The 25,649-nt window shown below is 47.3% G+C and overlaps 1 protein-coding gene across 3 annotated transcripts in view; it reads left to right on the forward strand.

Annotated features, from left to right (window-relative positions):
* Positions 1 to 25,649, forward strand: part of GRIK4 (glutamate ionotropic receptor kainate type subunit 4) — a 477,203-nt gene that overhangs the window by 329,810 nt on the left and 121,744 nt on the right. For all 3 annotated transcript variants that reach the window (XM_055356137.2, XM_031016481.3, XM_055356138.2), the window contains exon 9: positions 20,145 to 20,306. In XM_055356137.2, the coding sequence (XP_055212112.1) occupies positions 20,145 to 20,306 (162 nt within the window). The remainder of the gene's footprint in view (positions 1 to 20,144; positions 20,307 to 25,649) is intronic.

Here is a 25,649-nt window from a genome sequence, read left to right on the forward strand (position 1 = left end):
CTCGATGGGTGTCAAGTAGTCAGATGTGTTTTTTATTTCTATTTGAAGTGTGCAAATTGGAAGAAGCAAGACCACATGACTGAAGTTGAGAGTCCTGGTGATTAAGAAGCTTTATAATGAGGGAAAGTAGCTGATGAATAAAAATCGCATCCTTACAATCAGTCAGAAGTGGTAAAAATCCCCAGTTCAGGAGCTTATGAGCTGGGACCTTTGGAGGTTCTCTGTCCTCATATGTAAAATGTGAATAATAATATCCACCTTTTAAAAATCTTGGTAAGATTTAAAAATTAGCAACTGATAACACTGTACCTGGTAGGTAATGCTAGCTGCTATAACAGATAAACCCCCAGATCTCATCGTTTCACACAATGGAAGTAAATTTCTTACTCAAATGAAGTTCCAAAAGGGTGTTTCTGGTGAGCAGCATTCCTTAAGGTTATTCAAGGCCCCAGTCTTCTTCTAGTTTATAAATGTGTCCTCTTAGAGACCAGTATTAGGAAAACAACAGGGAAGATCATACATGGGAGGGTTTATGGGTCAGGCCTGGAAGTGACACGTATTATTTCAGCTCACCATTCCATTGGCTAGAATTCATCACATGGCCACACTCACTGGTAAAGGAAGCTGGGAAAGGTAGTCTAGCCATGTGCCCAGGGAGAAGAGGAAATGAGTTTAATGATCACAAAGCAATCTCTGCCACATTATTAAATTATCAATCATCATCACACATCTATTTCATGTATACTAAAAAAGCAACTAGAATCCCAAGCCCTGGCTTGTCTTTTTAGAGGATAACTGATCCTAAAAGTGGAAATCAGCACTTAGTTATAAGGATGTCAGCTCCCCGTGTTCTCTTACCCGAGGAGGGCATGCATAGGGCAGTTATAGATGCACTGTGCTTATTCCGCTCTTTACTCTGCAAGGGAATCTCTGTCTTCCAGTCGGCCTCTGGGTTTGGTTGGGGGAAACCTTTGTTGTACAAGACTGATGGAAGTTTGAATAAAAGACATAAAGAATTAAGGGCCTCTGGGCAACCAGTCTACCGTTGAGACAGCAGGGTGGTTGATGCCGTAAGAGAAGAGATGAAGGAGGAAGCTCGATTTGAGCTAATAAATCTGGAGGGATTATCCAGCTACTAATGAACCCAGAGAGATATGCAGTCACTGCCCAATAGAAAAGATAAAATCACCCTAATCTATTATCAGAGAGCATAGGTGGGCCCTGTGCCTATGGCAGGAGCTGCCATCTCAGCAGAGAGAAGTGTTGAGATTTAAGGGTAAAGGTCAAAAGTCAGGGACTGCCGATGAAAGATGGGAAATAATTCGGCACTGGAAGCAGGTGGCTGTGTGGTCTGCTGACCACTGAGCTGCTACGGCATTGCAGGTGGTGTGACTAGCTGGACTCCAGCGCCACCATTTCATTGCCATGCCCCAGGCAGGGCCAGAGCTCCCTGCTCTCGGCACCGCCGCTGTGCTGGAGGGTAGAATGCTATTTGTGGGGTGTCAACAGAGGCAGTGGGCACCCAGAGTTTTTCTTTTGGGGAATCTAGAGAGAAGGGACTGAGAGCTGGGTATGCCATGTTAGAAGACAGGGAGAAAGAGTACATCAGCAGGAGGCCTCATTATTATAGAGGGCAAGGCCCTGGACTAGCAGTGAAGCAGCTATGGCTTCAAGTTCCGGTCCTGCTACTAACTAGCTGGGTGTATGGCAATATCAATAGTTGATATTTACGTAAGTGCTAATAAGTGCTTCACAGTTATTTTCCCATTTAAACCTCACGACAACTCTAGCAGGAGACACAGTTTTATCCCTATTTTAGAGATGAGCAAGTTGAGACCCTCTTCACTCTACCGCCTGTATCTGGGTGAGCTATTTTACCTTGCTGGGCTTCGGTTTTTTATCTGAAAAATTGTGAGGTTGTATTAGGTGATCTCTAAGGGCCTTTTCAGCCTTGGACCTGTTTCATCCTATATGTGGTTTGGGGCATTTCAGTTCACGATGCCTTGGAATTGGGGATGTTCCCTGGAGTGAGGGGAGAATGCCCCATCAGGTTGGGGAGTTCGTGTGACTCGTGGAAGCAGTTTCTGTTCACCAGACAGGTCCTCAGATTCCCAAACTATAGTCAGGTCCAAGTGAACCCTGCAGAAATAACCCCTCCATGCCCCAGTCTCTATCTTGTTTTGGCAGAATGGATATATGCAGCCAATTTTCCTCCCCTGGGTTCATTTTATTGTCAGTAGACCTGAGCCTGTGTTTATTTTTGCAAAGGTTTATCAGAGAGATTAGCCATAAGTAATTTGAAATTGCTAAAATTATTACAGAAAGGGGACCCAGGGCAGACAGAGAGGGAAAAAATAATTGATTCCAGGAGGAAGTGAGAATGCACACAGCCCCACTCTTTCGCTCCTTGCTTTGGTGAGTTGACGCTATTCATCTTTCAGGACTTACTTAAATGTCACTTCCCCGAGGAAGTCTCCCCTGACACCCTGCAAGGTTGAGTCTGCTGCCACACACTCTCCCAGCACCCTGTGTTCTGGTTTTTGTAGCGTTCATCTCAAGTGGGAATCCATTTTTCTACGCTAACCTTTCCACCAGACTTTGAGCTTCATAAAAGCAAGATCAAATCAGTCTTGTTCATCACTATAGATCCAGTGGCCTCCTGCATAGTAGGCACTCAATAAATATTGTATGAGTGAATGGAGCATTCCATAACATCTGGAGTTCTTGGGGTAGAAGGGCTGGCCAAGTAAGATAACTCATCTCTTTACATCCCACAGGAATTCAGTTCATCCCAACTAAGCCTCAGACACAAAGGAACCTATCTGCGTTTCAGCCGGGGAGAGCTGGGCCCTATTCCCTATTCCCCAGGACCCCCGGTACTTGCTTAGCCTACATGACAACTACTCCATCTGGAATACCCTTCCTCCCATTATGAACTGGACAGATTTGAAGTCAAGGTTGTGCAGGACCATGTAGGGTGGTTTAGTTCAGGATCCAAGAGACACAATTTCAGGGGTTCTGCTGAGTGAGAGTGATGTCAAAACCTGAGGCCCAGGGTTGGCACCAAGAATGATCACTGAGGCAGGGGAGGGCAGGAGAGTGCAAGGACAGTCAGGCTGATTGTGCCAAGTGGTCTCTCTGTCACCTGGGACTGTTTCCTTCACTGGCCGCACCATGCCCTGGTCAGCCTTGATCATGTGGTGTCTTCAGGCCAACACCTGGCAGCTGACTCATAGAGCCAGAACCCAAGGGTCTTTAAAACAAACCTCTCCTTCAGGTTATAAAGGCCATTATGAAGTGATCTAGTCCTGTCCTCTGTCCCAATGGCTTGGCATATGAGGTTGGGTGAGCCTGATTACTGTGTTGACACTGAGGATAGAGAAAGGGTTTAATGGAAGCTGCCAGGGCCTCAGATCAGAGAGGACTTGAGTTCCTATCTGGGCCCTGCCATACATTAGGTGTACATGTGGCAAGTTACTTAACCTGTTGGCCTGTCAGTTTTCCCTCTTGTAAAATGGAGATAATCATGCTTATCTCATAACATTATTTTGTGAAGACCATGGGAAGTTTCTAATCCTGAGGGTTGTTAGTAAATATTATTTCCCTTCCCTGTCTTTTTTCTCACTTACCTGTCAAGTATTTCCATCCTTAGACCTCAGTTTCCTGATTTACTGCCTCTAGCTTTCCAAAACTCTACAGCTGTTATCAGAAACATTTCAGTTGGCCTCTCACCTGGTTGAACTGTAATTCCCAGGATGCTTGAGCCTTTCAGTTCTTCACGGAAAATGCAACAGGCACACATGAACATATACACACACATCCCTATGCACACTTCTACACACACACACACACACACACACACACACACACACACGGCCAGAAGTTACAATCCATCAGCCAGACAACTTTCTAGTGCCAGAGCAATTGATTCCAAAGTGTAGTTTATTGTAAAATTATTAAGAGTATCCACATATTTCAGCTTTACTGAGCCTTTTAGGAGAACCACTCTGCATAATATAGTATACTTTGATGAATAAATATGTTTTTAGTGCAACTAGAAAAAAGAGTGATGGAGTGAAAGCTCCTTGTGTGTCAGTCTGAGCTGCCAAGGTACCACCCTACCCAATGCAAACCCTGAGAGGTGGCAGGTCTGGCAGTGACAGATGTCTCCTGGGCGTACTTGGGCACAGCAGTTTCTTACAGAGATGCTATTGATCCAAACCTGTGTTTTCCAAAGCTGCTAACCCTCCTGTACCTATTCTCTGCACATGGTTGTTGGAAGATGGAAGTATGTTCAGAAGGAGAAAAAACAGAGAATCACAAGGGGATTCAGGAGGCATTGACTGAAGATTTATTTTTTGCATTGTGGAAACTGTGGCTGACAGCTTGAAGTTCCTTGGCCCAAGTTATAGGATTATAAAATGATTAGCCAGCTATGATTAAGCAATTTACTTATGGAAAATGCTACCATCAACTACACTGATTCAGCAAACATCTATTAAGTGCCTGCTGTGTGGTGGGAGAAACAAGGACTAGGAGGATGTGGTCCAGCAGGATGTGAATTTAAGAGGTCTGCGTCTATTAATGTGAGGTGTGGCAGCCCAGAGGAGAGAGCATGTAGTTCTTCTTTGCGAGTTTGGATGAGGGTTTACAGATATGGCTTCCCTTACTGAAGCATGGGTTAGAGATGGCAATTGGAGAGTGACATGTAGGCAGTGGTAAATTATGGTTCCTTTTGTGCCTGGAGCAGGAGAGTGTGATGGAGAGAGGTGGACCCAGAGCCAGCCAAGGAAGTCTCAGGTGAGATGATGTCCTTCTGCTATGCACATCTGCCGGACTTTTCAGCATTGGAATTGGCGTCAGTAGGCCCAGGGTCTTGTTTTGGCTGTCCCACTGACTGTGTGATCTTGGACAAGCCCTTTCTTCTCTGGAGACAAGCTAGAAGGTCTCCAAAGACCTTTCAACTCTGAAATTCTATTGAGTTTATGGATTGGATGAATACATAATGAACAACCAGATGAATTCTCCTGGTGAATTTTTTCCAGATGAAATCGGCCACCCTGCTCTTCACAGTTTTCCAGTGTCCTCATCTGGCTGGCTCATCCCTGCAGTGCCCTCAGCTGTCCAGATCCCCCAGAGTGGGGGAGCACCCCTGTCTTCTGAGCTGTCTTGATCTCTCACCACCCCCTTACCCAGAAGTATTTGTCCTATGTCCTCACCTGCTCCTTAGAGCCCTGACAAATGACAGGGCAATCTGAAAATCCAGTTCGTGCCAAGGTGCTAATGTCCATGACAACATTAAATTCTTTTGGATTGTTGAGAGCATCTAACTAAATCTCATCCTTTTACAGTTGAGTAAACAGAACTGAAGAGGGAAAGTGACTTGGCCAGGCTCTCACAGTGAGTCAGGAGTAGAGAGAGGAGGTCTCCTCACTCACACAGTTCACACATTCCCTAGATCAGCATTAACTGAGCACTTACTGTGCTGTGTGTTGGGGATACAATGAAGAATAAAATTCTGATTTTCCAGGAGGTCAGACTAGAGGGGAAGAAGAACACAAGCAGATTATCATAAATCAGTGGGTTCAATAAAGTGATGAAGATATGCACAGGGTATTAGGGGGCCATCAAAGGAAGGCCTCCAGACTAGCCTGGCAGGTTCATCAAAAGCCTCCTGGAATAGGCCAATCCAAAGGGCCTTGGAGAATCAATGGGAGTTAGCCAGGTAGAGAAGGACATTCTAAGTGGGGGATACACACAGTTAATGGCTCATGCATCCCAGACAACATTTGCTTTTTAGCTAAGGCCTTAACCAAGGAAGCAGATTGCATGAGAAATTGTGGAGCTTGTAAGGAAGGTATTTTGGAGGTGGGAGAACCTTTCAGAACGTTCATATTACTCCACACGGACAGCCAACTTACTATCCTATGTAAGGCAGGAGAAGAGGAAAGGCATATTCCCAAGTGGACCTGAGTCAGCACCTTTAGCTTGGTGGTGGCTTCTCACAAATGCCTGTCCCAGGCTAAATATCATAAAATCCCAGACCCAGGGATTACCACTTGGATAGCTGTCAATAGGTGTCCCTCTTCCAGGGAATGGGCCCTACTGGCCTAAAAAGAGAATGGAAACCAGAGCTTCCCTAGGGCAGGAGCAGGGAGATTAGGCCAGTCCTAAAGGTGGCATAGCCTTGGTTCGCTTCCAGTGCCAGCTAGGAATAAGCATCTGAAAGGTGAACTTTATTCTGCCAACACTGGAGTGCATCCCTGTTCCTGACCCTGGAAGCCTTCTCACCCTGAGATCCAAGTCAGGAGAAACTCCCTCCTGGAGGAGGAATGCTGCAGGGAGGATGGCTGGGCAGCCCTTGAGGGGGCAGGGGATGTAGTAGGCACAGGTACAGACTGACTCTAAGATGCTACGTGCCATTGACGAACTACATCCAGAGCTCCAGGAGACCCCAGGTGGGCAGGGCTTACCTCCTATGTTCTGTTCACCTTTCTTTTTGTCAGCATTTATAGGTGGCCGCTCTTTCCTCAGTACTTCTGACTTTCCCTCTCCTTATGCTAACAGTACCTAGCGCAGGCTCTGGTTCAGGGGGCATTTGAATCAAGCCACTGCCTTACTTGGCTGGTGGGTATGTGGCTGTTCACCCATTCCTGTTGGGCTAGGGGAAGAGGAAAAAAAGGTATCAGAGATGGGACCCTTCCCTTGGCAAGCTCAGGTGATCAGAAGAATCACCCCAAGCTGCATGGGAACTTTCCCCAAGAGTACCCCAATATTAAGCTGTTCAATTTGGGTCCCTTCATCTGCTCTCCACCCACAGCAAGAGTTGGTCTCAGCTGGGACTGATGAATCAGTATATCCAGGGGGGAAATGAGGCATTATTGTCAGTTATCCTGGAAGAATAGCCAGACACTGTACCCTGGGGATGCAGGATCACTAAAAATGAAAATTAACCAATTAGGTCTTTATTCCCACCCAGAGCTAGGGTAGGGGAGGAGGAGCCAGCCCCTGGGCCTTACAGTGAGATCTGGTTATCCAAGGTGAGGCAGGAGTTTCCAGATACCCTCAATTCCTAACCGAGGGGGACAGTGGGTATGAGAACAGAATGGATATTGCCAGGAAGTCAATAGAAACTGAAGAAGCATTCAACAGGGGATGTTGAGACCCTGGTGGAGGTGAAGAAACTCTTCTTTGCTTTGGAGGAACCAATTATCAGACAACCCCTTTGCTGATGTTTGACAAATAGCATGACAGGGAAGATAAGTCCCACGGGGCTCCCAGAGCTGAGTTTGAGATACTTTTGTAGCATCCATTTAATAAAAATTGAAACACATTGCTTGCATCTGCCCCCAACACACACACACACACACACACACACACACACACACACACACACACACACATTTCTATGCCCATGTGCCTTGGTGAGTGGGTGCATCAGACTGTGCATATAAAATACATCAAACTGAAATAAGAACAAGACCCTGGAGACTACTGTGGTTCAATATCTCTGGACACATAATGGAAATGCTCCCCTTTGACTGCCCAGGCCTTCTGTCTAATAGAGCTTTGGGAGAAAAGGAAGCTGCCTTGACCCTCTATCACAAAGTTGTTAAAGATTCAGAAGTCACATTAATTTAATGAGAGATGCCTCAGCCTTCCTTCTGTCTACTGATCCAGCAATTTCCAATTATTCACAATCAAGAGAGTCTAATAATAAAAATCTACCCATTTCCCAAAGCTGGTATTCTCACAATAGGCGCTGCTGGCTCTTGAGTACCAGCAATGTACCAGATGCCATGCCCAGCACCTTCTACTCAAGATCTTTAACCCTCAAAATAACACTGCAAGGTGGGTGTTCCAATTCCACACAGTATGAAAGTGAGGCTCAGAGATGTTCAAGGGTCTTCACTCAATAAGTGGCAGATGTGAGAATCTGCTTCTTACCTCCCAGTCTACATCTTGTACTTGTCAAACTGATCTTCTTGGCTTTTCTGTGCTGTATTGGTTTCTATTGTTGTGTGACAAATTATCACAAAGTTAGCGCCTTAAAACAGGAGCATTTATTAGTGCAAAGTCATATAAGTCAGAAGTCCAGCATGGCATGACTGGCTCTTTGCTCAGGCTGAAATCTAAGTGTCACCAACTACGTTTTCATCTGGAGCACAGGGTCCCCCTGCAAGCTCATTCCTGTGGTTGGCAGAATCTACTTCCTTGTGGTTATAGGAATGAAATCTGTTTTCTTGCTGGCTCTTGGTTAGGGACAGCCTATCCTCAAGAGACCATTCTTGGGTCCTTTCCCCATGACTGCTCCATCTCATCAACAGGGAACCTCCCTGTAGTCCAGTCTCTCTCTTAGTTCATATCTCCTTGGCTTCCTCTTCTGCAAACAGCCAGTGAAAACTCTTTGCTTTTAAAGGACTCTTAGGCCAGGCTCATCTGGATAATCTCCTTCTTTGAAGCCAACTGCGTCATATAGCGTAACCTAATTGCAGAGGTAAAATTCATCGTAGTCACAGTCCTGGGGAGTGTGTGTGTGTGTGTGTGATGTGTGTTTCTTGGGGGTCATCTTAGAATCCTGCCTACCACACATGCCAACTGTGTCAATTAGTTTATTTCTTTTCCTTTCTCCTCTACCATCTGGTGAAAGGGTATACAAGGAGAGATCTGGGGCCAGGGCACCAGGAGGAGAGTGCTGGAGACATTTGAGGCAGGAAATCCATACATCCCTTGATCATGCAAATGATAAACTCTGTGTTGTCTCTGCTGAAGCAAGGCAGAGCTCAGGGCAGGGCCCATCCCTTGCCTCCTAATGATGGCCTGTAAACCAGCCCCTGAGGGAAAACTGACAGCCAAGGCAAAGGGGGAAACCAAGGCCTCTCTCTTGAAACTGCTGTGGCTAGCAGGGAGGCTGGTGGCCCTGAGGAATTTGGGCCCTGCTGAGAAGAGTGTTTGAGATTTAATGAATGTTTGGAAAGCAGAAGGAGACTGAAAATAAAAGGCATTATGGCAAATCACATTATTATTATTATTATTACATTATAAATGCTATTGTTTTACAAGCACCATTAGGAGTAGCAATTGCTGTTATTATTAAGCAATCCAGCTCCTCCATCCTCAGCATCAGGCTTCACTCCGTGTCAAAGGCGTCAACAGCTCAGTAAATCACCATCTGGGGCTTCCCTCACATTCACAGCCCAGTGGCAAGCCTGATGCCTGCCCATCCCACTGAAGCCTCCAGCCATAGCTCATGTGGTAGATGCATCTCCTGTGAATTCCAAAGCTGGACTTTTATCTTGGCCAAGAGTTAAGATAGTCCTAAACCCATTCCTGATCATATTGCTCTCTTGCTTAAAACCCTTCAGTGGCTGTCTCCCCATTACCCTCAGGATAAAGTCTGAACTCCTTAACATAACTCCTGTGACCTCCTATTCCCTATCACCCACTGCACACCCCAGCCGTACTGAATGACTTGCAGGTCCCTGAATCTGTCATAAGCTCTTGCTGTTCTGGGGCTCTGCACATGCTGTAGTTTCTCTGTTCGTGAAACTCCTCTTCCCACCTCTTTATCTGGCTGACTCCTGCTCAGCTTTCAGGTCTCAACTTGCAGTCAGCTCTCAGCTCAGGAATATCAGCAGCAATTCTGGTAGAAAAGACCACCTTATACGTGCCGCACCGTGTAATTAACCCCTCTTCAGGACTTGCCTTCCACCTGCTACTAAGTTTAAGCATCTTGAGGACAGGCATGGAGTGTGCTTATCATTCTATTTCTAGTGCCCAACATGATGTGTGTTCTCAAGGAGACACTCATGTTTTTGTTGAATGAACGAAGGAATGAGTGAGACTAACTAAGATCTAAAAAGTGTCCAAGAGCTGAAAATCTGTTATGCATATCCCTGCCCCTCCCCAGCCCCCACTGTGGGAACCTATCTGAGAGCCTGGTGGCCTCTAGAACACAGCAGAGTCAGCAAGATGCTCAGTCCTTGTGGAGAACCCATTATTTGATCCTGCTGCCAATATGGAGCACATAAATTAGTAAGGAGGCAGAGTCCACTGATTAACAGCATCGCTCATCTTCCTAAACAACTCCTTGTACCCCTGGTGGGATGGTGGAGCTGGGGGTGCCTGGGATCTCTACATGCCTGAGGCTAATGTGTTGGGACCTGGGAAAGGAGAGGTTTAGCAACTGATGTATAGACAGGAGGCCTGATCAGTGAATGCTGATCAGTGCCTGAAGAAGGAAGCAAGCCTGCAGAAAAGCGGTAGCTCACTGCAGCCTAAGGGGAGAGCCCGAGGTGTCCACTAGTTCTCATGTCAACTTGACCTACTGAGGCTTCAGCTACACAGTTAACCACACAGTTAATAACTACTTATTTAGCACCTAGAGACCCAGAACAGTGTTGTAAATAAAAAAATGAAGACAGACCCAGCTGCTGCCGAGGAGGTAAGAGGGCTTTCCACCTGGCCTCTGCCTTCCTCTTCCTGGAAGCGTATGACTGAGGTCTTTGTAAAGGCAGTTCTACCCTGATGGGTGTTTGCAGGTGAACATGAATTAATTTAATGAATGTGTATTGAGCACTTGCTAAGCGCAAGTGTAGGATATAGTGAAGGGGATAGAGCATGAACAAGAAGGAATATGGTCTGCCTTTGAAGTCCTGTTTGTGGACTCACGTTGGGAAAGAAGAGCAGAGAAAGGACAGAGTTCCTGGGAGGAAGGGATGTGCATGTCCAGGTTATGGGGTAAATGAATAGGAAACATGCAGGGAGAAGAATCCAAAGCTGGGAGATTTAGGACCAAATATCCTATTAAATAGAATTCATTGACAGGTATGAATTAGCCTCCCAGCTGCTACTGTCTTCAAAGACCTACAACACAAAAAGCCATCTCCCAGCCTACACAAAGAGCACAGGCTTTGATGCAGATAAATAGACAGACGGGTACCGCAGTTAAGTGGGCTCAGGAGGGAAGGCGAGGATGTAAGGGTGCCGAGGAGATTTTGGACTTCTGGTAGCTCCAGGGCTTTCCTGCAAAAAGGCTAAGAGAGGACTTCTGAGACAAGGGTCTGGGGCCTGGCTTCTGCGATGCATTAGATCTAGCTATGAAGAAGAGCCTTGGGCAGGTGAGAGGACCAGGCTGCCAATGGGGTGAGATGAGGCACAGCCTGACAAGTGCTGCCTTCCTAAATGTTTTTAGTCAACAGCCTTGACTTCTTTCTATATGGGGTGCACCAGAGTGAACACTGATAATGTAAGTGCATTTATTTCAAATGGCATCTAGTCCTTGGAGAGGTAGCTTTGAACAAACTCGTGATAAAAAGCTCCAAGTGGTGACAGGTATGTAGATGAGGTGTAAAGGGGGCATGATTGAGTGGCCACTTCTGCCAGGCTTGGGAGATGCAGGAGGTCAAGGTGGACACTGAGGAAAAGGTAGGCAGGAATCATAGCATGAAAAGACTTGTGTGTCTAGCCAAGGGGTTTCTGTCCTGTATTCAATAAAGGAGTATTCGGCGAGGGGGAAGTTCATGATCAAATTTGGAGTTTAGAAAGATCTCTCCAGCAATAACATGGAGAAGGAACTTGGAGAAGTGCAAGACTAAAGGAGGAGAAATCAATGAGTCCATAGTCTAGGACCAAGCTGGTGAGGATCTGATCTGAGGTAGAGATGATGGGGTGGAGGGCAGGGATCAGATTCAAGAGATGTAAAGGAATTATAATGTCCTCAAATGACAATAAATGAGTGCATACCTGCTTACATGAATGAATGAATGAGATGTGGACAGTGAGAGCATGGAAGGGGAGGATGCATTCTAAATTCTAGCTTGATTGACAGGTGGATCGTGTGACATTCACAAACAGGGAACCAAGGGAGGGAAGCAGATCCAAGTGGCAAGATAAGGAGTTTAAGTTAAAGAGCGATACGGTCTTAAGGATATCTTCCTCCTTTTCAGCTTCATAATAATATTTTAAGAAATTAGAATCGTTTAGTGTTTCAGGACTCCTGGGGTGAGAGCATTTGAAGTTGTCAATCATTAACAATCACAGTGATGGAGTATGCTTTGATACCACCTCCTAGTGGCCTAGCCCAGTGCTGAGCACACAGTAGGGAAGATAGAATAATCACTGGTCTTATTTGCCAAGGACCTGGATCTTAATTCCATGTCTGTCTTAGGGGCAAGACATTTAACTCCTGGGCACCTCAGTTTGCTCTTCTACCACATGTGAAAATGAATAAAACCTGTTCTGTTCACTTCCAATTGTGGTCGGGAGACCCAAAAGCAGTGCATGAAAGTGCCCTGTAAGCTTCATTCAGCCACATCCGTGGAAGCAGTTGATGTTATTATACTCAGTAATAAATTGATATTTCATAAATCACTTTGATGTGGGTGACATAAGGCTGCCAGCCTCCTCTCCCAGGCAGTTAGGGTCCAGGGCTGAGCATGGAGCAGAGAGGATCAGAGGCTGAGGCTTGGGTGAAAGCAGGCAAGAAATGAGGGAGTGCTTGAAACCCCACTGTTAAGGGGGTTAAGGATTTTAAACACCACTGTTAGGAAGCAGAGCCAGTTCTGGAGTGAAGAGGCTGCAAATAGGGCCAGTTATAACCCAAATGGGTGCAAGTGTTAACATTTGGAGAGATTTCAGAGGTCACAGAGGTGTTGGAGTGACACCTTTTATAGGTTGCCTGTGGGCCTGGTGGGAAGGGAGCTGTTAAGGTTCTTGGACTACCTGGGGCTGAGGGCTTTATGCAGACGCCGGAGACAGCCAGCCACCTTTGTGGCATGATCTGGTGGGCTTCAGGAAGGCCTCCGCTCACTGCCTTCCTCACTACCTGCTAATGATCCCTGAAAGTGCATGAAACATGCATTCCTTGAGCTATTCTATTATTACTTCTAATAATACTAATAAGGAGTCTGTATCATACTTCCAGTCTGCACAGAGCTCTCCTATATATTATCTTTTTTGAGTCTCACAATGGCACAGTGAAGTCTTATTTCCCCCATTTTAAAATGAGGAAACTTTTCTGATTAAAAAAGGGAAAAATAAAGAAATTAAAAGATTTTTTTTTAAAAGATTGGTTTTTGGAATGTGGGCTTTCAGAGAGGAACATCTAGGTCAAAATACCCACAGACAGTGTATGATTTAAAATGCAGTGACTCCAAACCCATACCCACTCTCTCCAGGACAGTTATTCTCCTAACCATTTAATTAAGCCCAAAAGGCAACTTTTGATTTCACTGATTTTTCTAGGTGCCAGGGACACAGCAGTGAGTGAGACAGTCCATTCTACCTTCCAGGAGTTCACAGGCCAGCGGGGAAGCATTTGAGGCTCAAATAATGATGACTGTGGAGAGATTTTACTAGGGGTGGCTGAGGCTGCTGGACAGCTCTCAGCAGAAGTTGGCCAAGTTCACCAAGCTGCATTCGACTGCCTGTTTCTCTGAGCCATCTTAGCCACACAAGCCTGCAGTTATACTGCATTGACTTCTAATTCCTTCCCACCTGCTGCACCCTGGTACTTGCTGTGACTCCTTTTCTGGGTTCTTCATGCTGAACAGATGCGATGTGAGGCAAACCTCAGCTCTCTCATGTTCTCAGTGAAGTGCTCAGTTTTGCCTGGCACACAGTTGGTGGTCAGTAAATTGTAGTAGTTATTATTAGAATTATTGCTTTCTGGTGATTATTCATGGTTGGAAGATCTGGAACTTCAACTAAAGGCTTCTCTCTCAACACAAATAGCCAGACCAAGCAATTAGCATCTTATGGTGACTTTTTTTTTTTTTTTTCGAGACAGAGTCTCTGTTGCCCAGGCTGGAGTGCAGTGGCACCATCTTGGCTCACTGCGACTCTGCCTCCTGGGTTCAAGCGATTATCCTGCCTCAGACTCCCAAGTAGCTGAGACTACAGGCAGACGCCACACAACCACGCCCAGCTAATTTTTGTATTTTTAGTAGAGATGGGGTTTTACCATATTGGCCAGGCTGGTCCCGGACTCCTGACTCCAGGTAATGCCCCTGCCTTGGCCTCGCAAAATGCTGGGATTATAGGCGTGAGCCACCGCGCCCGGCCTATGGTGACTTATTTAGCAAAACTTTTCCCACTTGACAAGTAGCTAAGAGTCACCTCTTGCCAAACAAAGAGGAAGAGAAAGAGGAAGGCGAAGCCTCCAGGCCAGATCTTTCCTTTTGGCAGGGCCCAGCAGTTCAGGGGGACCAGGAAAAGGAAGGAGATTGGGGCAGTGCACCCACTTTGGTGACACCGGCAGCACGGAGAATGGATTGCACTCGGACAGAAGAGGACTCCCAGGCCATGAGTGCCTGTGTGCCAGGCACTTCTCATGGATTACCTGTGCAAGGTAGATGCTCTTACCCACACTTTACAGGTGAACACATCGAAAGTTCAGAGATCCGCCTGAAATCAGCCAGCCAGTATGTGGCCAAATGAGGGTTCGAAACCAGGACTGTCTTATTTCAAAACTTGTGCTCTTTCTAATACATGCTACTGTTTCCTGATGAGATTGCCACATTGCACAATGCCAAGGGGCACCATTCACATGGTCATCAGTATAAATGGCACCTGGGAATTGAACAGCATAGTGGCTAGGTATCCCAAGATCAGAGGCATGATCTCCATTAAATAGCAGCTATTGCAGAGGAGAAATGACGAGGACCTAACCTGGAGGGGTTGGAAAGGAAGGGACAGCTTCGAGAGACATTTAAAAGATAGATTTGACAGAATTGGCAGTTGACTGGGTGTGGAGTTAAGAAATAAGGGAGTTGAGGCTGTCTCTGAAGTTTCTAGCTTAGGTGCCTGGGAGAATAGTAATGCCCTTATTGGTTAGGAAGGCAAAGGGGAAGGGGCTTGGGCAGAAAACATCACGGCATGCCACTTCCCCTGCTTACCCATTTGGCCTGGGTTAGGAGATGAACTTGATTTAAGGGCACCACCTCACCTGGACCTGTGCTTTGGTTTCTTGCTTTTCTACTTAAGGTCAAACTCAGAAACTTAATCTGGGCCATTAAAAGTTCTTGTGCTTTTAGCTCTAGTTGACTAACCTGGTCCTGTCCCCAGGATTGACTAAATCCAGCCCCCAGTGAGGGGACTTGCCTGCTTAGCCCAGCTGAACATGTCCCCGGGGCCCTGCTTCCCCTAGACCTCCCTTGCAGAAGCTGCCCACAAGGTCTGCCCAACCTTTCCCTTATCCCTCCATGTTCCCAGACACCAGACACTAAAGCTCTACATTTCTTGGCACTGGACCCTGTGTGGTATAAGGCATGGTCGGCCACTTGCAGCCATGGTAATCTCACAGTTTCCCAGACCCTCTCTTCCTCTCTTCCTCCAACAAAACTACCTGAGCTCTAGGACCTCCACCTGTCTGGGGCCATGCCCAACTCAGCCCCCACTCAGAGCATGTCCTTGCTCCCTGGCCCAGGCAATGAACAGGCTGTAGACCCATAAAGCTTCCTGCAGCTTGCAGTGAATGGATGCCTGTTTGTAAACCAGGACATTGGACATGGCACGTCTGCTGCAGAAAGTGAGGGGCACCCTTCCATGTAGCTCTCAAGCCATTATCTGTGAAACATTCCTTCATCTCAGGGTAACATCTGCCTGTATCCACTTGTGGCTCTGACCTGACCTTCAACTATAGCTATTTGGACCCTTACGTACCATTGTATACACAAAGATTTGCACACATGTATGCACGCATGCACACACACACACACACACACACTTTTAAAAATGTTTTTCATGTGAAAGCCCAGTGATGATAAAGCAAGCTGTCAGGATTTAAAAAAAAAAATACAGTAATGCAATTCACAGAGGACAGTCAGTGGTTAGCACAGCTTCTACTCATGTTTTTACACCTTCTGGAGGTGTGACAGGGTGTGCTTGGTGTTAGAGTTGGCCACAGTGAGACCCCAAGGCATTAAGATGTCTTCAATCAACTGTCCTCAAAACAGCATTGACCAAACAGCTTTTAGGTACCAAGCACTCTCTAGATGCAGTGTGAACTTCAAAAATGAGGCAGACATATCTTTGCTTCCTGGAAACACACAGCCCCCTGTAGAGAGGGGCCACATGTGTGAACAAACAATGCAACACGGGGTCCATCACAAAGCCACCCACACTTGGAGCAGTGGAAGACCTGGTCCTGGTCTCTGCCCCACCACTTGGCTTTACCAGGTCCCATTTGCTCTGTTCTTCACCCTCATTCCCTGGTTTGGGACAATGGGAGTCGATTCCTGTTGGGAGCAGGGACCCTCAGGATATCGCTTCCTGGGATATTTATAAGAAGAGGATCAAGGTCCCCATGAGAACCTGTTCCACCCGAGGGACTGTTCCTTTCTGTCATTGTGTGAAGGTTACCACCAGCCAGGCAGTGTGGCTGGGGCGGGGTTGGGGAGGCACAATGGGAGCCTAAGTGAGCCAGGCGTGCATTCTTAGGTAGGGCTCAAGATGGGTGGGCAGTGGAAACTGGGTGAACTTTAATACCTTCCATTCCTGAAATGTGTTAGTTTTATGAGATATCTCTCTCCGCAAAATGTCTCCACCACTTGACTTTGGATTTCTAAGAAATGTTTCTCTGAATAGATGGAGAGTAGCATTTCCCAGATTTCATTCTGAAGCATGCCACTGCCAGGCACTCATGGATTTTGGAGGAGAAAAAAAAAACCCATAGTCCTGGTTTGTTCCATGGTCAGTGTGTTTGGGAAGTTCAGGGTTAAACAAAATTAAACCAGCTGCTTCACTGCTGGACTCTTTTCAGCCTTTAATATGCTAGTGATTATTATGAATCTTGAAAAGGCAGATATAATATGCATTGTTTTCCAGCCTTATCTGAGCATGGAACCTTGTCTTCATGAAATTTCTGTTGGTGTCACCTGGAAACCTAATGCCCTGAGGAACGCACTTTGATAAATACTGGCACATAAGATGTTCGTTGTTTGTAAACTAATGGTGGTCAGTTATTTCCCATATTCTTTTAGACAATAGTCTTCAATAGCAGCAGGAAAGTCTAAGTTTAGATAAAAAGGAGAATTTCCTAACTGTAAGGATTCTTAGATACTAGAACCTTAGAGTGTCGTGGGAAATGGCAGTAAAAGAATGTGCCCCTCCCCCTTCCTTGTCCTTCCACAGGCTATCCCATGAGTCATTATAAATAGAATGAATTATCAAGGAAGCTTCTGGAATCTTTTTATCTTAAGGGGCCTTTGAAAGTTGCATAGAATTGTGGGACAAGAAGGTAGGAATAAAAAGGCAGGAAGACAGACTGGCTGACTTCTGGGTAGACTGTCTCTAAGTGTCTGTAATTAACTCATTCATTCTTACTCCGCCCAGAACATGCATTTGAAGGGAATACCTTTCTAACTTGTGGAACGGAAGAGGCAGAAAGCCAGAAGCTACCCCAGATTTCACGGTGGTCTTTCAGTAGCTGTCGTATTTGCCAAATAGGAGGCTAAGCTTTACATGCATCTTACTTGTTTCTTGACATAACCTATAAGGTTGCTAATATTGTTTCTTTTTAAAAAACAAGGATCTGAAGCCCAGAAGGTTACAGACCTTGCTGAAAGTCATACAGCCAGTATGGTAAGGAACCTGGATTTGAACACCAAAGCCTGAATCCACTATATCACCCCAGCTGCCACTGTGAATCTGTGGACATCCAGAGCCTCAGGGCTTCCTTAAAATGAGCCTTCATCCATCAGGCTATGTGTGTGGGGAGAGGATGGAGTTGGGCCGATGTGTCTGCCCACAATGATAAGGAAGCCAGGGAAGAGGACATTTTCCAGCCCCTGCCAACCATGCCAAGCCAGGCCCCTTGGTTTGCCCACAACAGTCTGGCTCTGCCCCAGTCACTGCACCCTTGCCAAATGCATCTTCTTCCATTAGCCATCTGCCCCCCTGTGCCTACGAATAGCCCACAGCACATGGGCAGCTGCCCTGTTAGAAAGATAGGAGATAATATCAGCGTAGGAATCAATACATTCTCTGGCATGCCCTTTTTCCCCTAATGGGAATGTGGCAGGATCCAAAATACACTTAAACCTTATCCAAATCCACTCTGTCAGGCATTGGTGGCTTCAAAGGAAGCTTGGTACCTCCAGTTTGCACGTGTAAGCTAATGAAGCCGGGCTCTGGGTAGGTGAGCTAAGGCCTGTAGCCTGAGGCCTTGGCAGTGTCTGGAGCTGTGTGGCAAGGATGCAAGGGCGGCGCCAGGGGCCTACAGCAGCTAAGTCTTCAGAAGAGGAGACTGCCTGGAGGAAAGCAATCTTTCTTCCTGGCCAGAAGGAAAGCCTAAGGCACTTGCCATCTGTCATGTCAGGCTGAGTGGCTGACGGGCTAGTCCTGGGGTCTGGAAGTCCTGTGTACCCCCAGGGTGTGGATCTGTGTGCGAGGCACTTGGAATGAACATGAAATGAATGTGATTTTTGTGTGAAAAGGTGGCCTGACGCACATTTGAAGGCATCTTTCCGGGAGCGGAGATCAGTGAGCTGAATAATCTACACCCTCTTGACTGGTTTCGCTGTACAGGGCCCAGGGAGACCTTGGGGGCCAGGGCTCGGAGCTCAGAGGAGGACACTGCCCCTCTCTATAACACTAACTGGCCTCGGTGCACTCACACCTACAGGCTAACACGTGGCCCCACCAGCGTTATTGCATGAGGACCATGGATTGCAGGGAGAACTCCTTTGAGCTTCTAAATGTCACTGCCTTAGATGGGATTTCCCTGACTGTGTCATCTAAAGTAGCAGTCCCTCACCCCAAGTCCCATCCCCATAGCTATATGAAATGACGATGAATTTGTTTCCTTACTATCTGTCTCTTCCACTAACTGCAAGCTTCCTGAGGGCAGCAAGTGTGTCTCTCTCATCCATATCCTCCATGCCTAGAACTATGTCTGGCACATGATAAATGCTTAAATGTGTATCAAGTGAATGAAAAAATTAGTGGTAAATGAAGGCACCACCCTACCCGCAAACCTTCAGGTTGAGGTTCTTAGAAAGCAAACTTGGTTTTGGCATTCCTCCACTGGCAGTTCCCCTGGGTCCCATCACACATAGGACAAAGGGCACATTCCCAAGCCTGGCATCCTGACTCTTATGGTCTGGCCTCTGCTTACTGCCCCAGCTTCGTTTCTCACCATCCCTCTCCCAGGCCCACTTGTATCCAGTGTGCTAACCCACACTTCAGGTGTATAAGACTTAGGGTCCTGCTGGAAATGCAAGCTCCTGGGCCTCAGCTCCCCAGATTCGGATTCAGGTAGTGTTAGGTGGGGTTCAGGAATCATCCTCTTTTTTTTTTTTTTTTTTTGAGACAGAGCTTTGCTCTTCTTGCCCAGGCTGGAGTGCAGTGGCACAATCTCGGCTCACTGCAACCTCTGCCTCCTGGGTTCAAGCGATTCTCCTGCCTCACCCTCCCGAGTAGCTGGGATTACAGGAATGCACCACCACATCCGGCTAGTTTTGTATTTTTAGTAGAGATGGGGTTTCACCATGTTGGTCAGTCTGGTCTTGAACTCCTGACCTCAAGTGATCCATCCTTCTCGGCCTCCCAAAGTGCTGGGATTATGAGCATGAGCCACTGCACCCGGCCCTATCATTTTTTAAAAAGGAACCTGGATGATGCTGACGGTAGAATCACACTTTAAGAAGTGATGTCTTCATCAAAGTACAAGCACACCATGGGCAGTTCACTGAAAGGGCCATGCACTTTCTCAGCTCTGCCCTTCTATACATGGGGATTTCTGGCTGGAGGAGCCTTTGGCCACTCACAATTCTCCACCCAGAAAATGCCTATGTATCCTTCAAGACACAGCTCAAGCATCCCACCTCCCATGGAAAAAACCCTGTGTGCCTAGTGCTGCCCCCACTAGGCACATGGCTTTTTTCTTTCTCTCTCTAGCTAGTGCATCTTGTATATAACTTGTGTAGAGATCATTCTGCTATTTTTTTTCTCCTCCATCCTCCACCATCACAGTGTTAACTCCCAGAAAAACTGCTCTCATTAACTCTGGACCCCTAGGTCCCAACAGAGTGTCTGGTGTTCACTGGACTAGAATGAGGTACCCAGATATGCTTTACCAAAGTCCATCCCTCACTTCACCCCTTCCTAACTATGTTCTTATTTCTGATGCTGGGTCTTTCCAGGAGTTCTCACTCCAGAGAATGGACAGCCTTGTGGATGATCGTGTCAACATCCTGGGATTTTCCATTTTCAACCAATCCCATGCTTTCTTCCAAGAGTTTGCCCAGAGCCTCAACCAGTCCTGGCAGGAGAACTGTGACCATGTGCCCTTCACTGGGCCTGCGGTAAGTACCCGCCAGAGCTCTTCCTGGTGCCCCTTGGCCTCTGCACATCACCCGTCCGTGGGCCAACCCCTGGGCAACACATCTTCTTGGAGTCCAGCCACCTCCTGCTCCAGTCCCAGCTCAGAAAGGGAGGTAGAGAGGTGTGGAAAGCGGTTGCAGGGTATGAGGTTTGGGAAGCAACGAGCTGTAGACAGCAGGGAGGGGGCTGTGTAGAGGCACTGGGTTGTCACTTAGTGATGTCTGCAAGTCCCCTGTGGCCAGACTCTCAATAATACAATTGCCGAGAGCTGCCTGAGTTTAGGATCCAAGAATCGGTTGGAAGGGCCTTTAAGCTGATCTGCTCCCTCATTTTTCAGATAAGGAAACTAAAGCCCAGACTGGAATGGGATGTGGAGTGGGGATGTGGGGGTCTTGTTCAAGGGCAAACATCGAGGCTGTTGCAGAGTGGAACTAGACCCAAGGACTCCTGGCTCCTGGTCTGGTGCTCTGTCCACCCCCTGGCCACTTCCTGTGTCACGGCTCATCCGGAGTGGCTCCCTTCTGCCCAGTCCCTCTGCTTCCTCTCTGCAGTTCTGGCCCCTTCCGGCATGTGTGACGGAAGCAAACCTTTCCATGGCCATTCTCCACTGAGTTGGATGTTCTTCTCCGTGGGGCAGGCCAAGAATATCTGCTTGTGTACATTTGTTAAAAGGCAAGTTCTCAGGAGACTGGGATTATGTGGCTTTTTATGCCCTGTCCTAGCCCCATTATACACAATATTTTATTTTTAAAAGCCCCACGAGGCAGCCCTTGTGATGCTCACCCCAACTTCCTGAGGCGGCTGCTATCAGTATCTCCATTTTACAGATGATAAAACCGAAGCCCAGAAAGGTTAGGCAGGTAGCTCAGGGTCACACAGCCAGTGAGCAGAGGACCAGGATCAGAACCCAGGCTGTATGGCTTTACAGTTTATATTTTTAACCTCTGTTCCACTGTGCATCTCTCTAGGACTGTCATTTCCTTGCCACGCTGTACTGTAATTGAGCCTGGCTAGATGGAAGTACAGTGATGCATGCATAATGACATTTTGGTCAGCGATGGACAACTTATATGATGGTGGTCCCATAGATGATAATACCACATTTTTCTTGTCCCTTTTCTATGTTTGGGTATGTTTAGATATGCAAATACTTACCACTGTGTTGCTGTTGCCTACATTATTCAGTACAGTCACATACCATACAGGTTTGTAGCCTAGGAGCACTACACTATACCATATAGCCTAGGAGTGTAGTAGGCTATAGCATCTAGATTTGTGTAAGCCCACACTATGATGGTCACACAATGAAGAAATTGCCTGATGATGCATTTCTCATCATGTGTCCCCATTGTTAAGCAACACATGACTGTAGTTACTAGGTATTTGTTGAATGAATGAGTGAGTGAGTGAGTCAGGTGGAATGATGAGTTACAGATAGAAAGAAGTGGAAAAGCATTAGGTCTAGGAGATGGCAATGGAATTGGGTACACTCCTGGAGTGGGAAATTCTCTGGCGAGTTTTTAAAATAGGAGCGATGCCTGTCTCTGATAAGACATGCCCAGTGGCAAAGGCATATCTAGACATCTACACACTTGGCATCTAATTAGTACTTGGCCAACACGGTGACCTTGGAGGCGGGCTGCGGAAGCCAGGGCCTGGACTTAATGACCTTTCACAAAACTCTGTGCTTTTATGATCATGCAGCCTCGTGGACATCTCAGGAAGGAAGGGGTAGCTAAGGAGGTCAGAGCTTATGGAAAACTCAGGAAGCTTTGATCCAGGGAGTGGGACAGGAGGAGCGGGTTTGAGAAACAGTTTCATGCAGGTTTATGGAACCCATCCCAACAAGATATTTTAGACCTAAAAGAGGCAAAAATCCATGGGAAGGACTGGGAAGGGCAGCTTGAAGGAAGGAGTCATGTCCATTAAATGGTTTAAGGGACAGAGAGGGACATCTCAAAGCACAGTGTCATGTGCAGGATCAGACTCAACCCCTAGCAGCAATGCAAGCCCTGTTCTCCCAGCTGCATCTGCTGTTCTTACAGTTCTCATTCCAGTATTTTTATTTTTATTTATTTATTTATTTATTTTTGAGATGGAGTCTTGCTCTTTCGCCCAGGCTGGAGTGCAGTGGCGCGATCTCGGCTCACTGCAAGCTCTGCCTCCCGGGTTCTCACCATTCTCCTGCCTCAGCCTCCAGAGTAGCTGGGACTACAGGCGCCCGCCACCATGCCCGGCTAATTTTTTGTATTTTTAGTAGAGATGGGGTTTCACCGTGTTAGCCAGGATGGTCTCTATCTCCTGACCTCGTGATCCACCCGCCTCGGCCTCCCAAAGTGCTGGGATTACAGGCGTGAGCCATCATTCCAGTATTTTAATAGGTGCTGACAAACTTGAAAGGCTTGCAATACAATATCAAGAAAGGAGAAAAAAACATCTGTCTCTTTCCCTTCAACCCAAGCCTCACCACATTTGGCATCTGGCCTAGTGAAGTAAATGGTCCCAGGCTCTATTTCCTCATTCTCTCTAAGGGTATCTGCCTTTGCATTGATGCTCACATTGGCCACAAGCAGACAGATGAGGGTCCTTCGGTTCCTAGTGGGCTTCTTTGTAAGGATCCAGCACAAAGGCCAGGAGTGCCTTTCACAGAGCTGTGGGTCAGTGCTGCCATGGTCAGACAGGATGAAAAGGCCACTGGCCTTGGAGTCACAGAGCCTGGAGTCAAATACTGGCCTTGACATTTTCTCACCGTGTGATCTGAGGTAGTGACGTAACCCCCGTGGGCCTCAGATTCTTTTTCCATAACTTTAGGTGAATTATACCTGACCATCTTAGAGCATTATTGTGAAGATGGAATCAGATACGATTCTATTTCCAATTCACAATCATTCACTAAGTTAATATAACAACCTATATATGCCAGATGCTGGAATAGGCATTATTAAATATATCAGGTAGCTTTTGCTCTGTAAATACTGTGTAACAGCCAACTCCTAAATCTCATGATACACAATAAATATGCATACAATACACATTTATGTAGCCCGCGGACCTGTGGGTCAGCGAGGGAGCAGCTCGTGTAAGCTGGCTCAGTGGGGCAGCTCTGCTGCTCTGTCTGAGATCTCTCAGCATGCAAGGGTTGGCTAATCCAGACTGGGCCTACTTGGGGCCAGTACCTCTCACTCTTCCCCTGGACCAGCAGGCCAGCCTGGCATATTCTCATGGTGATGGCAGAAGGGCAGCAAAGCAAGTGGAAACACAAAGACCTCTTAGTCCTAGGCTCCCAGAAAGGCACACTCTCATTTTCTTGGCCAAAGAAAGTCACACACACAAATTCAATGTTAGGGAGTGAGGAAATGTACTCTCCCTTTTAGAGGAAAAAAATGCAAAGGCACATGGTAAAAAGTCTGAATACCCAAATACAGAGTGTGTCTTAGACCATTTGTATTGCCATCAAGGAATACTCGAGGCTGGGTGATTTGTGAAGAAAATAGGTTTATTTGGTTCCTGGTTCTGCAAGCTGTACAAGAAGCATGGTGCCGGTATCTGTTTCTGATGAGGGCCTCAGGACGCTTCCATTCTTGGTGGAAGGCAAGGGGAGGGGGCGTATGCAGCTCACATGGCAAGAGAGAAAGCAAAAGAGAGGGGAAGAGGTGCCAGGCTCTTTTCAACAGCCAGTTCTTGTGGGAACTGGAGTGAAAATTCACTCACTCCTGTGAGAATGGCACAAAGCCGTTTGTGAAGCATCCACCCCCTTTATCCAACCCACCCGGGTCACTGCCACATGAGACTTGGGACCAAACAAACCATGGCAGAGTGGGATGAAGGATTGGCTCCATCACATAGTCACACAGTGAAGATCAAAGTCGCTGTTCTCCGGATGCGCCATGCAGGAGCAGGGTTCACCTCCACCTCTGGGAAGGTGACTCCTTGGCGTATGTTACTCTCATGGAAGCGGAGGAAAGCCCCTGAGTTCTTCCTGCAGAGGTCGGGGAAGGCTTGCCCGAAAAGAGGGAAGCCAGTAATTCACCGCTCTTCTGTGTGCAAAGCACCAGGCAGGGTCCACAGCATCCCAACGGAGCAGGGGTCCCGTGCTGACTTGCTCAGTGGACTGGAGAGGGTGTCCTGTCCTGAGGATGCCGCCCAGGGCCGTTTAAAAGATAGAAACCCTGACCTCGTTTGTCTCCTTCCCAGTCCAATGTCAGACCTCCCAAGGCCTCAGCATCTTATGCTCCCCAAGAATGCTTGGGGGATATTCAGTGAGTGGGGGTGTTCTCTGAGGCTCTCTTGGTGCTGCCGGCGGAGAACAAGAGTAAAGATGGGCTGAGCTGCACCGGCTCAAGGCTGTCTCAGGGAACCATGCGAAGAGCATCCATGTGGGCCTCAGGCCTACAGCTGGTCCTTGTGCTGATCAGATTCTGCGTCTACTTTAGTCAGCTTTCAGCCAAGCCCTTTTGGTTTTCTTGCCAATAAAATGGACGAGTGTTCTTTCTTGCTGAGGACGGCAGGGCGCCCACCCCACTGGGTTTCACCTCGGCACAGAGCTGAAGACTCCTGTAGCCCTTCCCATGAAATTATCCTGCCTTCTCCTATTTTCCTTCTCAGGGCATCCTCGTAACAGTTAAGAGTGGTCATGTAGCCCTTTTGGACAAGTGGGGAAACTGAGGCACGGAAGTGCTGGATGGCACATCAAGGGTCCTCCGAGGTCAGCACTCCAATATAACCTGGAGTAGAACGTACATCTGTCTCCCAGTGCCAGAGAACCTTCCAGCTACTGTCTCTGTGGCCTCCGAGAGGGAAGGGAAGGTGTTGCGGACTCTCTCACCTCAGCGTGTGGAAAGGAAGCTCACGGCAGCGACAATAGCAACACACCTCTCTCAAGGCTTCTCACTTTAGCAACCAGCTTTTGAAAAGTGGTGCCTCTTCCTGTCTCTTTGGGGGCTGAGAAATTCACAGCACAAACAGCCCAGCTCTTTTATGTTCTGGGGAGCTGGAAGGCGAGAGGGAGTCAGTTCCAGGAAAAAAGCCTGGTTCTGTCCCCGCCATCAAGCGTTCTACAAAAGCTGCAGCTCCAGCCTCATGGGGACGTTCTCTCTTTCTCTCCCTCTTCTCCCCTTCTTTACCCTTTTCTCCCTAACCTTCTTTTCTGTTTCTCTCTCTCTACACGATGTTCCCTGCTCTTTCTTCACTCTTGGCACTTTCTTCTCTCCATTGCCTTTTTCTCCTGACTTGGGTAAGGGTCTCCCGCTCTTCCTCACCTTTCAGGTCAGGCCTTCGGCATTCTAAGTGGAGCTTTCTGGAGAGGGAGCCCCGTTCTAAGGGCG

The sequence above is a fragment of the Gorilla gorilla genome, chromosome 9, assembly GCF_029281585.2.
Source record: "Gorilla gorilla gorilla isolate KB3781 chromosome 9, NHGRI_mGorGor1-v2.1_pri, whole genome shotgun sequence".
Lineage (NCBI taxonomy): Eukaryota > Metazoa > Chordata > Mammalia > Primates > Hominidae > Gorilla > Gorilla gorilla.